General features: G+C 30.3%; 2 protein-coding genes and 1 pseudogene across 2 annotated transcripts; all 3 read right to left on the bottom strand.

Moving 5' to 3' along the window:
* Positions 1–10,219: 10,219 nt before the first annotated feature.
* Positions 10,220–11,286, bottom strand: LOC132925783 (uncharacterized; annotated as a pseudogene).
* A 3,071-nt stretch (positions 11,287–14,357) lies between these two features.
* Positions 14,358–15,101, bottom strand: LOC132924093 (uncharacterized). The gene has a single exon (XM_060988187.1). It carries the CDS (start codon positions 15,099–15,101, stop codon positions 14,358–14,360), a length of 744 nt encoding a protein of 247 aa, XP_060844170.1.
* A 36-nt stretch (positions 15,102–15,137) lies between these two features.
* Positions 15,138–15,884, bottom strand: LOC132924533 (uncharacterized). Its single transcript, XM_060988900.1, has one exon. It carries the CDS (start codon positions 15,882–15,884, stop codon positions 15,138–15,140), a length of 747 nt encoding a protein of 248 aa, XP_060844883.1.
* Between the last annotated feature and the right edge of the window lie 1,564 nt (positions 15,885–17,448).

The following is a 17,448-nucleotide window of genomic DNA, read 5'->3' as shown; positions in this document are numbered from 1 at the left end:
TATTGATCATATTTCCATAAACTTTTTTGCTGCTGGAAGTGAGAGATGGATTTATTACATATGTTAAAAGCAACGCTGAAGTTCAGGAAACAACCGGTAGAAGAAATAAATTTATCGGTTTGGGTCATACTTTGCAACCATTCATTATAATAGTTGGTCCTTCTCTAAACAATATTTTAAACTATTTTGTTATTGTTGATGATAAATTTTATCAACTAAATTCCATAACTGATTCAGTAGATTGTTGCTTTAAAATAATGATAACTTTTAATGCAGAATATCCAGTTGAGTGTGAAGCGATTTGGCACTTTATTCAAATTAGAAACTCAATTTGACAAAAACTTAACAGCTGTTAATGCTTTTCTTTCCGACGTAAGAATATCTATGTAATATTGTACTTATTATTATTTAAAATTGTATTTCAATATAATTCTTATCTTTATTTGTTAAAAAAATAATTTATCAATATTAAAACTGTAATTAAATAGTCTTATCACATTATACAAAAATGCCCAAGTGTTTTTTATGTAAAAAAGATTTTAATAACATCAAAAATCGTTTTAAACATTTTTATATTCAACACTTCAATCATGAATTTAACTTTTATTAATGTAATGAAATGGAATGTACAAGGTCATTTTACTTATAAAATTCTATTCGTAAGCATTTAGCAAAACACTCAAATGATTTCGTACAGCTTTCCGCTTTTCAACCATTATTTGAAAATCAATCTATTTCGAATTTTGAATCTACACCTATATTTAATTCGTTTTTGATTCTGCTGGCTGAAGATTTGAATAACAAACAATTTGTTGAACCAAGTGAAATTTTGAATAAAACAATAAGTAATTTTCATTCAATTTTATATGCTAATTATATTATATCAAGAAATGTTGTTCAAATTGTGGTTGATGGTATGGAAACAGTTTTCACCGAGGGTATTGTTGTTTGTTTAAAAACATATGTTCAACAAATGATATTTAAAAAATTTCTGAGGAATGTCTTAGTATTTTTACCAACATTTTCGATATGATTGAAAATTCATTTACTAATTTTAAAACTGAACACAAACGTTTCTCTTATTATGCTGAACAAGGTTCATTTATCAAACCCGAAGAAAAGGTAGTCGGTCAAAGGTTAAACACTGTTATGAAAAGTGGTATCTCAGTTTCAAAACCTTCCAATTGCACTGAACAATTTATTCCACTTAGAATTGTGTTAAAAAAATGTTTTCGCTTGAAAACATGTTAACTGAAACACTAGATTATATTATGTGTAGTTTAAAAAATGAAAGTGGGATTTTAAGTAATTTTATACATGGCACCTACTGGAAAAGCAGAATGAAGAAACATGAAGGACGATTCGTGCTCCCACTTTTCATGTTCTTTGATGATTATAAAAGTGGAAATGTTCTTGGTAGCCATTCGGGTATTCATAAATTAGGCGCAGTATATGCATTAATTCCGTGCATACAACCTTATCGTTCAACATCTTTGTCAAACATTTTCTTGGTCTTACTTTTTCATTCCTCTGATAGAGTTCAATTTAGAAATAAAATAATTAAAACCTATAATTGATGAATTTAATTTTCTAATGGAAAATTGTGTTTATATAGATATTCCATCTTTCACAGGCAATTTATATTTTGAGTTGGGACTTATTTTGGGGGATAATCTTGGGATACATTCAATCACTGGTTATGGAAAGCTTTTCCTCTTATTTTTGTTGTAGAATTTGTACCATGGGAAAATCAGATATGAAAGTTAAATGTTATGAAGACAAATCTTTTTTGAGAAGTAACGAACAGTATTTTAATGATTTAAAAAAAATGATTTGTCTGCAACAGGATTAAAAGAAGAATGTATTTGGTTCAATGTTACAGATTTAAGTTTATTTGATCAAGTGGGTATAGATATTATGCATGATTTGTTAGAAGGCTGTGGTAAATACATTATGAGTTTTATTTTAACAAACTACATAAAAGATTTGAAACTTTTTTCTTTAAAAGTATTAAATAACAGGATATTTGCTTTTGATTATGGACCGGAAAATAGGAGAAACGAATGAACTTTATTTAAAGTTCAGTAAAAATGTGCTTGAACCAAAATTTCATTTTCTTATTCATTATCCCATTATGATAAAAAAAACATGGTCCTGTTGTTCACTTATGGTCAATGCGTTACGAAAAAAAACATAGAATTTCCTAAATTTCTGCAAGATCCTCTTTTAACAGACGTAACATTTGCATGAGTTTGGCTATAAAGCACCAATAACAGTTAAATTAAGTATTTAATAAGGGCAAATTATTTATATATTATATATTAGTATTTTTTTCTGAATTGGTAAGTTGGATTTTAGTAGGGGACGCAGTTGATGTAGTCTGTGATTTAATAGTTTTCTTTTTGTTTTGATGTGAGTTGTCCATGTGAGACGTCTATCCAGATGCATCCCTAGATATTTTACTGTTTGTTCAGTCGGTATTTGTCTGTCATTGATGTAGATTGGGGGGGCAGTCACGGGGGCGTAAAGCAAAAGTTATGTGAGATGATTTTGATTCGTTTATTTTAATTCTCCACTTTAGAAACCACCCTTGGAGTTGGTTAAGGTGGGTTTGTAGTAGGAATGATGCGGTTTCAGGGTTTGTATCAGAGGCGATAATACCAGTATCATCTGCGAAGGTTCCAAAAGTAGTGTTAATGTTGTGTGGGATGTCTGAGGTGTATATATTGTAGAGGGTTGGAGCAAAGATGCTTCCTTGGGGAACTCCAGCGATAATTGTATGGAATTCAGAAAAAGCATCGTCGCATGAGACTCTGAAATGCCTATTGTATAAGAAGGATTGAATGATTAGGTAGTAAGGGGTTGGTAAGAATCTGAGTTTGTAGAGTAATCCGGGGTGCCAGACACGGTCAAATGCTTGAGCCACGTCAAGAAATACCCCTGAACAGTAATGTTTTTTTTCTAAGGCTGATGCTATGACATCGACGAATCGGTGTAGTTGGTGCGTGGTCGAGTGTTTGTATTCGAACCCAAATTGAGTATTTGGAATAATATTATTTTGAATTAAAATCGGGTATATTCGTTTAAGGATGATTTTTTCCAGTATTTTGGAGAAGGTTGGTAGAAGGCTAATAGGGCGATATGATGTGCAGCATGTAGTGCGTTTGTTTGGTTTTAGAATTGGGATTATATTTGATTTTTTCCAATAAGAGGGGAAATATGAGAGTCTCAGTGAAGCGTTGTAGATATGAGTTAAGAATAGTATAGCTTTTTTGGATAGGTTTTTCAGGATACGATTGGTTATGAGGTTATGGCCAGGAGCATTTTTGGAAGGTAGTTTATTAATAATAAAAGTTATCTCTGATGGAGTTGTGTGTTTGGCTGGAAAGGACGTCGGTAGCGGTTGGTTTAGTATATTTTCTATAGTTAGGGAGTGTTCGTTATCGTTTATATCGTTGTGTGGTTTGAAATTGTCCTCTAGATATGTACTTATCAGGTTGGCTTAGCAATATTGTTTATGGCTAGAGAATTATCACTATTTCTTAATGGAGGCATAATTTGACGGTGATTTAATATTTTTTTAGTACTTTTCCAGATAGTTTTTATTGTTTGAGAGAGACTCAATATATGACTGATATTTGTCTGAGTTGTATTTTTTTAGAATGTTTTTGAGGGAATTAGATAATTGATTAAGTGTTTTTTTGTTACTCGGCATTCTAGTTCTTTGCCATCGGTTACGGACTTGTATTTTTTCCGAGAGGAGTTGTTGAATGTGGTGGGGGAGGTTAATTTTATATGGCTTAGTGGTGGAAAGTTCTGGAGATGAGTCTAATGCCGCTTTTTGGATTAATTTTGTGAATGATTCAATTGCATTATCAATTTCTATGCTGGATTTGAGAGATATAGATAGGTTAATTTTTATTTCCAGTGTATGTTGGACTTCAATCCAGTTTGTTGGGCCAGGTGTTAGAGTGGGAATTTTTTTCAATGAGATTGATTTAGAGTTTATTGTTAGAAGTATTGGAGAGTGGTCAGATGCGAGAATATTTGAGTTTTCAATATGGGATTGGATATGGTTAGGTAAGTTGGTAATAAAAAAGTCCAGTAAATCCCGATTTTTGTTTGGATCTGTTGGCCAGTAGGTTGGAGATAGGGGGGATACCCATTTAATTTTTTGTCAATAATTATTTTATGTAAGGTTCTACCTCTATTATTAGTTGTAATTGACCCCCATAAAGGGTGTTTGGCATTGAAATCACCACCCATTATGTATGTATTTGTAAACGATTCGATTAATGTTGAGAATTCCTGGTAGGTTAACTTCTTGTTGGGTTGTGAATAAACTGAGGCTATTGTAACAGGAATATGGTTCATGATTATAGAGATATTAGTTGATTGAAGGCAATCAAATTGGTGTTGTGGAAGGATAGAGTGAGTAATAATTGATTTTATTAGTATACCTGTACCTGCGTGAGCTGTTCCATCAGGATGGTTAGTTACGTAGGTAGTATACCCAGGGATGGTGAAGATTTTATTATTAGTTAGTTGTGTTTCAGTTATGAGTGCGATACTTATATTTTTTTCATCTAATGATATTTGTAGTTCATTTTTATGTTTAATCAGACCATTTGCATTCCAGAAGAGTATACAAAGTGGTTGGGATAGGTTGGAAATATTATTCATTTGGTAAGGATTAACTTGTTAATAACCGTAGTTAGTAGGGCGATTAAGGGGTTAATTAGGGATTTAAGTTCGTCTAAGAAAGAGACAATTTTTTGTGATTTGGGCATAAGATTTATATGAATGGTTTATATTACTTGAATTAAGATTTTGCTTGGTGACATTGTGCACAGATGTGTTGTTCACAGATGTTGTAGAATTGTTGTGGTTGGTTGTTGATTGATTAGTTTTTTTGTTGATGTATTGCGTGTTTGATCGCTGGAGTTCTTTGTACTTAGGGAATCCTCTGTAGTTGGCCGTGTGTTCTCCTCCGCAGAGAGCGCATATTGGTGGTTGATCTTGAGACTTTGTACAGTTTTCACTTAAGTGGTTATTTCCACATTTAACACATTTGGGAGTGTGGTTGCAATATTTTCTGGTATGGCCTAAATCTTGACATTTTGACATTGCACCAGATCTTTTCGGACATGAGGTTCTTCTATTTTTATTTTTGTGTAACAGATAGAGTTGATATTAAATATATCACGATTGTTAGGCGTAGGTTCAAGGTCTATAAAGAAGAGTGGTAATTTTTGTTTCGTTTGTTTTTGTATTACATTGTTTATGTTTCTTGTTCTGAAGCCCAAATCCTCTAGTTCATTTTTAAAGTTATTTATATCTGTAGAGTGGTGTAGGTTTCTTATTACAACTCTAAATGCTCTTTCTTGTTTAATTTGGTAAATATGGAATTCGGCTTTACTTTCCTGTAAGATTTTTATGATTGCTCTGTATGCATTTGGTGTGTTGGTGGTTAGTTTAATACCGTTTATGGAGCTTTTACATATAAATTGATCTTCGGGGTTAATTATTTCTTTGATATTGATGCATAGTTGGTCGAAGTTTATTACAGATTTAATAAATATTGGTGGCGGAAGATGAGAGGGTGGTGATTTTTGGGCGGCGTAGTTATTTTCTGATGATTCAGATGGCTTATTATTTTCTGGTGATTCAGATGGTTCATGTTCCATATTATCAGTTTAAACGGTTTGAGTGCTAAATATAGCATAATGGTTTGGCGTAGTGAATGTTTTTTGATATTTGGTTGCGGGAGATTGGAGTAATGGTGACCTTTGATTTTTTTGTGTTGTCCATGTTTCACTAGTAGAATTATTTTTATCGGTTGGAAAATTGTTATTGCTATTTGGCACGCTCTGTATACGTGTTTTGGTAATTATCATTGGAGATACTTTTGGCGTTTTAGACATTGTGATAGAGAAATTCGTTTATTTGGTAGACTTTGTACCTAGATAAGTTTGCTGCGGATGGGAGGCGGCACTACTAAGTGTTCCGCCGCCCGATTTATATGTAATTAAAATTGTTACCAATTCCTTGTTTGTAGCGGTTTTCTCCTTTGGATTATGTTGAGGTGTTAATTGCTGTTTGGCTTTTGTAGAGACAATTTTTTTGGTTTTTATATGAAAAAAAACTATAGAGTTTAACTATGAATATAGACGGATTGTAGCACGGACGGCTGACATGCCAAGACTGATTTTATGCATATGAAGTCAAAATCCATGAATTTAATAATTGTTTTATTTTCCAAGACTCGTTAATATCTCCTATACCAAACACTTTAAATGTCGTTTCAAATGGAACAAGATATGTGACAGCTCGTGATCCCTTATAAATTTCGTAAAATATATCAAATTACAAAATAAATTATTATCATTAATATTATTTTCTATGATAAAAAAAAATTGTAGTTTGTTTTTTAATTTGTAAACTATGACATTGTACTAATGTCTAAGTCTAGTCTAATATATATTATATATCATGGTTTATTAAGTTAAACTTGAAATAGGAATCTGTATAATAAATTATAATTATAAAATATTTATATTTGTATTACAAAATTTGTTTAATTAAATTGAATTTTATTTTTAAACACATAACATACTATGTATATATATATTGCTGTACTTGCTTATTTTGATATATTAGTTTTTATATAATATATGACAAGTATGAATATGTAAATACAATTATTTTTCTAGTATATTTATCTGCATTTTGATTATTTAATTAACTAAAATTGTTGTAACTATAACAAACAAAAGTTAATTTTAACTAACAAAATATTCTGTATATGTAACCGGTTAAGGGAGTAATATTAACAAAATAAATATTGTAACGGTAACTGAAAATTGTATACCAACAATTACAAATTTAAGTATTATTAACAAAATTATTAGTTGTGAATTAAGAGTAAATTTGTAAGTATAACAAAAATTCCTTGAATCAATACAAACATGTTCTATAATTAATACAAAATAGCGTGTCATGCTAAATATTTAATTATGTTACTACAACTAATTATTTTGTACATATAATCTAATGTATTTAGTTGCAAGTGCTTAATATGTTATTCCTTCAACAATATATTATCAACAAAAATCAATTTGTATACTTAACTAAACGTAATGTTGTCACTGAGGCAACTAAATTTCACAGTTATTTATATTATATTTCGGTTCTTCTAACAATACTTTTTTTTCAGTGTGTAAAATTTGTTTACCAATATTAAAATAAAAAAATGTTTTGGGAAATATTGTTTCAAGTGTTCGAAGCCGCATAATACATTGTTGCATTTAGCGCTAAATAAAAAAGAAGAACAAGATACCAAACAATCAATTGAAAATAAAGAAGAGTATACGTCTACGGTATCGTCATCAATAAGTGCACATGCAAACTAACAAGCAAGTGTTGTTATCGACAGCGGTGGTGCATATACAGAATACCCGCGGTGAAAACGTCGAATGTTGTTAGATTCCGGCTCACAATGTAATTCAATTACGGAAAATATGGTACTAAATGTAACATTAAAAAAGCACAGTGTGCAACACACGATAATGTGTGTCGGTGGCGTAACACAACCGGTTTCGCGCACCGTAAATGTTTCAATTGCGTCGCGAGATAATAGTTTTAATTTAACATTGACCTGCCTAGTCATACAAAAAATCACACATTGTATGCCTCCTAAAGAGGTAGGAAATTTCATAATTCACAATGATATAAATCTCGCGGACCCATCGTTTAGAGTGAGTTTAGACGTACACAAAAAATAGATTTGTTATTGGGGAACAAACACTTCTTTGAAATATAATGTCCGGGCCAGATTAGACCGATTATTACCGGACCAATATTTCGGGAAACACGTTTTGGCGGCTGGGTGGTAGCTGGACCGGTCTCAAAAAGAAACAGTAATAAAACTAAAGGTGCAATTAGCATAATGCACACGACATGCACGGATAACGACACACATTTGGAAAGGATAATATCAATGCTTTGGCGGTTGGAAAAAATGGAGGCGAGCCCATCGCTAACATTAAAAGAAAAAATGTGTAAAAAGTATTTTGACGAAACAGTCCAACCAGACGAAAACGGAGTTTTATTATCCGTTCGCCGTTCAAAAATACAATTAACGCGTCCACAATAGTAAAATCGTATCAGATCGCAAGACGCCGATGAACGGCGACCGAGAATAGACTCCGTAATAATAGCCATCTACGCGAAGCATACATATAGTTTATGCAAGAATATGGAATGGGTAAAAAATTTACCAATCGATGGTCCAATCGCTCTCAAATTATGAGATGGAAATTTATGGGTGTTTATCAAATTTTTTAAAGTGTTTTGGTTCTTGAATTTATTTATATTATTTTTTAATTTAGAAATATGTGTAATTTTATTGTGTAATATTTTTTTTTGCTGTTTTATTATTTTGTTTAATTTTTTTTTCTTGAAGTTTCAATAATTGTATCAGCGAAAATATTTCTTTTTGAAACAGGACTTGGCATGTTTATTTTATTATTTATTCTATTACGTTTTGGCGTATCAAGTATTTCAGATGTGCATAGAACTAGTAGATGATGAAAATTATAAGAATAATAATTAATAGGTACCTAAGCATAAAAATTTATATAATAAAACAAATTTTTCCAATGTTAAAAATAATTATATGAGTATTTTTTTTTAAAAATGAGTGTATTAAAACATTTTTCTTGTTTTTTAGAGCATATAAATGCGTTTCCTAATTATGAGTATAAAATTCAAATTTTTACATTGATCACATCATGCGTTTAGAAAACTGTCTTGCACTCTTGCATTAGAGTACAATGAGCACATATAACAATAGTGAATAGACAGGTCCATGTTTAGGGGATATTTTTAAATACGGTCCTGCAGAATAGGTATTGAGAAGTAGGATTAATTACTTTTTTCCATTTTGATGGATTTTTAGTGGCTCCTACAATCGAATTCTGTTCATCGCTTATTTGTTGCCACAGTTATTTGGAATTTTTATTTATGAATGTAGAACTAATTTTTCCTTTTTGAAGTTCCAGATGAGATTGCATGAAGGAAATTAATGCTTCCTTCTTAGCAAATGAAACCAACTTACCTTCGAATTTTTTCGACATTTTTAAATATTATGTTAAATAGACTTATACTTTGAATAATTAATATAGTTGGAATTTAATTTTAAGCGTGGACAACAATTTTTTTGTTACACAGTTGCAGCTAGTGTATAGTGAATACGGACGTCGGAACAAAGAACGTCACTCGTAATTAATAAACAATTTATCGTGATCAGCTGTTGCGTACACCGTTTTCTCGTGGAATAATAAGCAACTAAGTGATAGCATTTCGATAGTAGAAAACTAGATAGAAAATCACATGTTTGATATTTTAATTTTCAATCACCTTTTGAGAATAGTGTAGATCGCAAAATAACAATCGAATCAATTATTTCGACAACCAATTTCGATTGATTTGAGAATAAGCCAGTTAGAGAGATTTTTAAAGAATATTTTGTTCCATCATTTCATAGTTTGACAGTAATATTACTTATATTACGTAATTTATATTACAAACTTAAAATAAATATTTTTGTGTTTGCCCACGAAAAATTTGTTTTATTATTGAAGACGATTCTAATTATTAACATATATTCTGTATCTATTTTTGTTCAAAAGAACCGTAATATAATATTATACTATAAACTAAATGTCTAAATATACTATTTTGTTTGAAATTAATTCTCATTTTTATATTTAGACGTATTTATATTTGATTATTTCAAATAATATTATTATGATCACGAATAAACTATCAAAAGAAGCTATACAATATAAATAGATACCTATTAATATTAATATAACTTGTTGAAAATAACAACAAAATATATTTTAATTTAAACCAGTCTTATGGTTAATTTATTATTTTTAAATAAAATCAACAATCAATTGAATTAAAATGAATTAATTAATATAACATAAGTCTTAATATTTTAAATATCTAATAGTATTGGTCATGTAACCTTGGTACCTATACATAGTGTTAAGAACCAAAAATTTGAAATTAAAAAAAAATACAGAATTTAAATATTAGACGTGTCATCATAATTGTACGGCAAAAACCCTTGTGATTATGTTGAGGTGCCGTGTGAATTAGCTGGTGAACTCAGTTGACAGTGGTACATATTGTTATAATCTGATGGTACTTAATAAGGTTGTGTTTGACGAGTTGAATATTTGTCATCTATTTCAGTAATCAAAGTAAGTGTCCTAAGTTTAGCTTCTTTGATCGCTTGCGGTGGCATTTTTTTAACCGTCATTGCAATACTTTAAAAAAATATATCAACATCATCCTCTTCACACATGTTTTTCATACTTATAGCCAATAATTTATTTTATTCTTGGATGCTTAATATGGTATCTTTCGTATCCTTTGATCGTTTGGCCAAATTAACAGAAATTTTATCTTCTTTTGACCGAATCCGCTTCGCTCCGTATGAACTTGGTGGCAAATCGAACATGATATTTTCTGTTTGTTCTTGCACTTCATTTTTTTGCATGTTTTATTCGTCTTCAGGTCCAATATCGTCCGTTGTAGATGCATTTGAAGTATCGGCATCAGTTATGTCCATATTTGTATTGCACTAAAGTAAAAATAATTAAAATGTATTTATAATTCAATAATTGTATGATAATAAATGTGTATTATTTTTTGTTACTAATTAGTTTTTTTGGGTAGCTATACATATACTATATTATTATGAATCAACTTTAGAATATAATATAAGTATGAACATGCCTTCTTTCGTATTCAACAGTGTCTAAAAATGATAAATTCATTGTACAATGATTTTTTTTATATGGAGCTACTGATCCTGTCGAAAGTTTCTTCTTCTGCTTCATGTATGTGTCTCGAATATTCTTCCAGCGTTTTTTACAATCATCACCTATAGGTGACCACAATAGATGTAGTCAGGACAAATAATAAATATTATTAATATTAACATAAAGTTTGTATTTAAATTACTACTAAAAATTATAAATACTAGAGAATTATAATTTTAATACATACTTTATCTTTCTACTTCTTCAGATATATTTTTCCAAATATTATCTTTAAAAAATTATCTTTGTGCTTTTTATGAGCACTATCAAAAATAATTTTATTATTTTCCACGAGTGATAACAAAATGTCATCCTCTGTTGGGGAAAATGAAAATTTTTTAATTGACACCAAACGCGAGTAGGGAAACCAGTCATACACAAAATGCATAATCTAGGGCCTCGGCGTTAGACGCTGTAGGGAAACCGTACCTTAACACTGATAAAACTTCGTGTTTTAACGTTATCGCTTCTTCCTTTGTTGACGCGCCGCTTAAATAGTTGTCCATATAAAAATCGCTTTTATGGACTCACGTGCACGTAAGTAATCATTTCCGGTATCGGCTAATTTTTCTAAACATGCCGTGGCTATGAACGACGCGGGTACAGTACCGTAGGTTAATGTGGTGATACGATAAATTTGTATTGGCATTGTTGTGTCAGCTCGCCACAATATTCGCTGATAGTCACAATCCTCTTTCGCTACTTTTATTTGCTGGTAAATTTTCGCAATGTCAGTGGATAGTACGTACTTATAGGTACGGAAACGAGATAGTATGTAACAATTCGTCCTGCAAAACGGGCCCTTTTAATAGTGTATCATTTAAGCTGTTACCGGATTCCGTCTTACAGGACGCGTCAAATACCACCCGCACCTTAGTTGTCGAACTATTTTCATTTACTACCGCGTGATGTGACAGATAGCAAGTCTTTTCCATTTCCTCCAAGTCCAAGCACAGTTTGACGTTGGATTGGCCAGTCTAAGTACTTAACAGGTTTTAATAAATTATTTTTGGGTCATTTAAAAAGAAGTTTTGAGTTTAAAACATATAAAGATAAAGTCTGTAGTGTTTGTTTTGACGAAATTTCAATTAAAGAACTTCTTGAATATTCTAAAGATTTTGATTTTATAGAAGGGTTTGAAGATTTAGGGAGGCTTGGAAGATCAAGTAAAACTGCTAATACTACTTTATTATTTATGGCCAGGGGCGTTTATACTTCATGGAAGATTCCAATTGCCTATTTTTTAGCTCATTCAGCAGTTAAACACGATATATTAAAAACACTTATCATTGATGTTTTACAAGAATTATTAAATATTGATTTATTTCCAAAAATTATAGTATGTGACCAAGGAACAAATAATCAAAGTGCTTTGAGATTGTTAAATGTTTCGGTAGATAGACCCTTTTTTTACGTGAATGAACATAAAGTATTTGCTTTATTTGATACACCTCATCTGTTAAAAAGCATACGTAATAATTTTATTGAAAGTAATTTTAAAAAAGGTGACATTGTTATATCATTTAATGACATTGTGCAAACCTATAATATAGACAAAAAAAATAATAAAAGTAGAGCATTATTAAAAAATACAGATGCGCATATAAGACCAAATTCCTTTCAAAAAATGCGCGTGAAGTTAGCTGCACAAGTATTTAGTCATACAATGTCGTCAACTATACGAACTTGTATTTCTACAAAAGAATTAAAAAACGAAACTGCAAATAACACTGCAGATTTCGTCGAATTTGTAGATAAACTTTTTGATTGTCTTAACAGTAGAACTTTGTATAGCAGTAATCCATATAATAGTCATCATTAACAGATAATAGTATAGTTATAGATTTTTTATCAAAGGCTTCTGATTATTTTAAAAATCTAGTTAAATTAAAAAATGGAAAAGTAACTCGGCCGCCGTGTTTCAATGGATTTATTCAAACTATAAATGGAGTACTGAGTTTTGAGGAAGAAAAGAATAATAATATAATATTTTTACTAAGAAACCGTTTAAACCAGGATGTAATTGAAAATTTATTTTCAATAATCCGTCAGAAAGGAGGTTATAACAAGAACCCTACGTTGAAAACATTAAGAACTTCCTTTAGAAGTACGTGTATATTTTCGTTATGTCAATCAAAAGGGACGAACTGTGAAGAAGAAAATGCTGTTGATGACACTAACGTAATGTATAATGATAATGATGTAACGATAACTGAAAGTACGAATGATTCATTATCGGATACTGAATTTTTTAATAGCATCATTGATCGCGCTCTATATATTTTCGAAAATGGTTTTTCAAAAATTCAACATCAGAAAAAAATCAAAATTAAATTAATGAATTATTTTAAAGAAGATCAATTAATATCATCATGGATTTAAGTAGTATGTATTTGTATGTTCTGAGCACTTTTGGGCAGGGAGATTTTAAAAGTTTAAGGGGGACTATCCTCCTCAAGCCATTTTTTTTCCCTGTAACACGAAAAAACACTGTTTTTCAAAAACCATAATGTATGTTCTGAGCACTTTTGTAACCCAATTATTATGAAACGAGGTTTTTCTAATTTCGAAGCAGTTTTCAGGTTCCATACAACTTTTTTAGTGGTCCCGAGTTCAGGATATTCAAAGGTTTCAAAAGATCTGAACGGGATAAACAAACTTTTTTCTTTTTCTATAAGTTTTAATAATTTCAACCTTTCTTCATCATCAACAGTGATATGTGGTACCTTCCAAACAATTTTATTCAAAACAACTTTTCCAGAAGTAGCACTTCCACTAGTTTTTACGTTTAGCACATTTAAATCACTATGACTTCGAGTTAATATTAGTTCTAATCTAGAATTAACTAATATTATATACCTAACCAATATTTCAGCGGAATGCAGGCACTAAATTCACCATTAACATTTACAGGGTTTGTATTATTTTTAAAAATCCAACCCGCATTTTCATAACAATTAAAGTTATCTGGCGTACCTGATAGATAACCTTTCAATGAGCTTGTAATACCAAGTGCACGTGTGCTATCTACTTCTATCCCATTGATTTCAAGTCGTATTTGTTCAAAAAGATAGGAAAAACCATTATTAGAAAGTTTTACTTTTGTAGCATCTGATATTGAACCTTCTATAAATATAAAACTTTCATGCAGATACGGATAAACATCTGTTTGCTGGATTGATATACGTATTTCATCATTATTATTAAATGAAGTTGTATACGGTGTATATGAATGATATTCAATTTTCGTAATTTTAGAATCCGTTTCGAACCGTGAACTTATATCTAAAATATCACTTTCAGGCATTATGATTTAGTTTATAACCAAGAGCCTTTAGAATTTTTTTATTTTTCACCGTTAATTTTTTTACTTTAGTCGATGTTATCGGTAACACTTTAGTTGTGTGACTAGCTTGATTAACATGAAGTAATGGGTTTATATTGAATTTTAATCCCATCTTAAGAACCGTAACGTTTAATATGTAACACAACTGTTAATGTCTCACCAAAATTTTCGATTTGATTAAAATCCTGATCAACTAATTGTACAGTTATTGAATCAATATTTATTTTATTTAATTTATAATATATTAAATTTGGCGGTGATTGAACAACTTTTGTCCCAGTCTTTTCACTCGGAAAAAACTCGTAAATCGTATGACTTTGAAGGTGATTGTTGAATGATCCTTGAGCTATATTACACATCACTTTTATAGAATTAATTGTGTTTAAATTTACAGCTTTTTCCGATCGATGAGTTACATACTCCGGAGGATAGTCTCGTTTTTCAAATCCTAATATGGGTGCTATCCCATTAATCATATTAAACATAATTATACCATTACATTTTATGTATGATCTAAAATCATTATGGTCAACTGAAATATCGAATGTTATTTTTGTACCATTTTCTTCATTGTAAGAATTTATTTGCTTCTTAATTTGACGGTTAATATCTGCAATTTCGTAACATCCCGTTTTTAATGCAATATAACATATATTTTCATTATTATTATTATTATACTCGTCTATTACTTGTATCGCAAATTTGTTATTAGAAGAATTTATGTTTGGAAACGAATTGAACGTTTGTAAACATAACAAAGCTATTTCAGAGTCTTCGTACACGTTTAGAGACGGGAAATAATTTGAAGATAGTGTGGTTTCATTCCCAGTTAAACTTAATGTGATTGATTCATACATATTTATTTCTAGAAAAACTTTAAATTTAAATTAGTTTTAAGATCCGTGACGTTTAATATGTAGAACAACTGTTAATGTCTCCTTGAAATTATCAATCGGTTTATTGTTCTGATCAACTAATTGAATAGTTATTGAATCGATATTTATTTTGTTAAGTTTATAATATATAAGGTTTAGTGGTGATTGAGTCACTTTTGTTCCTGTTCTACCGGTCAGAAAAAACTCATAAATTGAATGACTTTGAAGATGATTGTTGAATGAACCTTGTGAAACATTACACAATACTTTTATACAATTAATTGTGTTCAAATTTACAGCTTTTTCTGATCGGTGAAGATCATCGCGTGAAAAATATTTTTTTTTTTCAAACCCTAATACAGAGCCTATACTGTTTGGAATATCAAAATATAGCCTTCCATCACATCTTATATGTGTTCTAAAATCTATATGATCCATAATCATACTGAATGATAAATATGTTCTGTTTAGTTTATTATAGGTTAATAACTCTTTAGCAATTTTATTGTTAATATCATCAATGTCATAATAACCTTCTTCAAATTCATATACAAATTTCGCATCTTCAATAAATCTATTATCTGTGTCTCCGATAACTTCTATTTCCAATCTGTTATTAGTTGAATTTATGTTCGGAAATGAATTAAACGTTTGTAAACATATCAAAGCTATTTCCGAGTCCTCGTTGACGTTTAGAGATGGAAAATAATTTGCAGATAATATAGTATCATTACCTGTCAAACTTAATGTGATTGATTCATACATTGTAAAAAATCAAGACATAAATGTCCGCAATTAAATGTGTTATAATCTTGATAATTTGAATAGTTATATATAATTTTGTTTCCCTTAAAGTATTTTTGTAATTCAATTGGTGGAGGTAAATCACCGAAGCTATCAAAATAAATAACTTTATCTTTATTTTTATAAAACGCTACCCAATGACTTCCATCACCTGAAGATACGTCCAAGTTTAATATACCACATTCAATCTGATGAGGTTTTTTAGGCAAGTCATCTTGATTGATATTAAACTTTGTAACATATTTTATAATATCTCTAGATGTAAGTGGTCTGTTAGGTAACGTTTTCATCAGTTTTTTTTTCTTGATCCTTTATTTTTTAATCCGTTACCTTTTTTTCTTTTTGAATTTTGGATTGCATTATATACACTAGCACTTCCAGACATTTAACTACCAAGTGCTGATAATCCTGCGAAAATAGGTATTAAGGGAATTGCACCACCTGTCTGACCCGGTGCTAGAATCAGTCTTTCACCTCTATAATTTTTCTTAACCTTTTTTTTTTTTATCGCAGCTCGTGTCCCATTTTTTATTTTATTAACACGCCCCCGTTTACCTTTACAGCCCATACCTATTTTTCTTTTAGCTTTCATTGTGTTAGCTACTGCGTACGCTACAATTTTCTCTTTTCTAGGTGTATCTTTTGCTTTAAATCTTTCCCAAGCACGGAGTTCTAATACCTTATCAGCGTTATGTCTATCTTCTAAATTTTTGCTAGTTTCATACACAATATCGTGATCACGACATGCAGTATCCAATGGGTTTATTCCTTTATCGCCACGATCTAACCTCTTTTTTAATTTCGTACTAGGTCCACAATACTGATATTTTGGAACATGGGCTTCAAACGGGAGACTATTTATAAGGAAATTTACGAAACCTTTGCCAGTCTTATCTGATTCCCACTTACGTGTTGAACGCATTATCTAAACTCTATCCCAAAAGAGAATAATCACTTTTCGCGCATGTAGACTGAGCGCTATGGTAGCGCCGAGGCCAACTTTCTCCCACCTAAAGCAGCCGACGGATTCCGAAGACAATTGACGACCGTTTACGATTAATATTTACAATTATTATTACGAGCGAGTGTGCGACCGCAGTAATGCATTGACAATGGAGAGGGGTACACGTTCTTTTTTTTCGTAAAATGTGACTCTATTTTTTAAATAAAATTAATTATTATTCAAATACAACGAACAATTATTATTTACGAAAAAATCTATAATATTATATGCAAAATAAAAGTATGATATTGTACAGGAAATAAAAATATAAACATAATATTACATACAAAATACAAATATAACATAATAATGAACAAAATTATAATATTATATACAAAAAAATTAATATATACAAATACAAAATACGAATATAACACTCGTAATAATGAACAAAATTATAATTTTATATACAAAAAAATTATAATATACAAATACAAAATACAAATATAACATTATTTACAAATGTAATATTATACATTTATTCATCAGTTTCTGATAAAGGTCTAACGTCGTCAAAATCGT

Source organism: Rhopalosiphum padi, chromosome 3 (genome assembly GCF_020882245.1).
Source record: "Rhopalosiphum padi isolate XX-2018 chromosome 3, ASM2088224v1, whole genome shotgun sequence".
NCBI lineage: Eukaryota > Metazoa > Arthropoda > Insecta > Hemiptera > Aphididae > Rhopalosiphum > Rhopalosiphum padi.
This window is presented reverse-complemented; position numbering and strand designations above follow the sequence as displayed.

Coding starts and splice junctions, on each gene's coding strand:
- LOC132924533 (XM_060988900.1), bottom strand. CDS start 15,884: ATGTATGAATCAATCACATTAAGTTTGACAGGTAATGATACTATATTA.
- LOC132924093 (XM_060988187.1), bottom strand. CDS start 15,101: ATGTATGAATCAATCACATTAAGTTTAACTGGGAATGAAACCACACTA.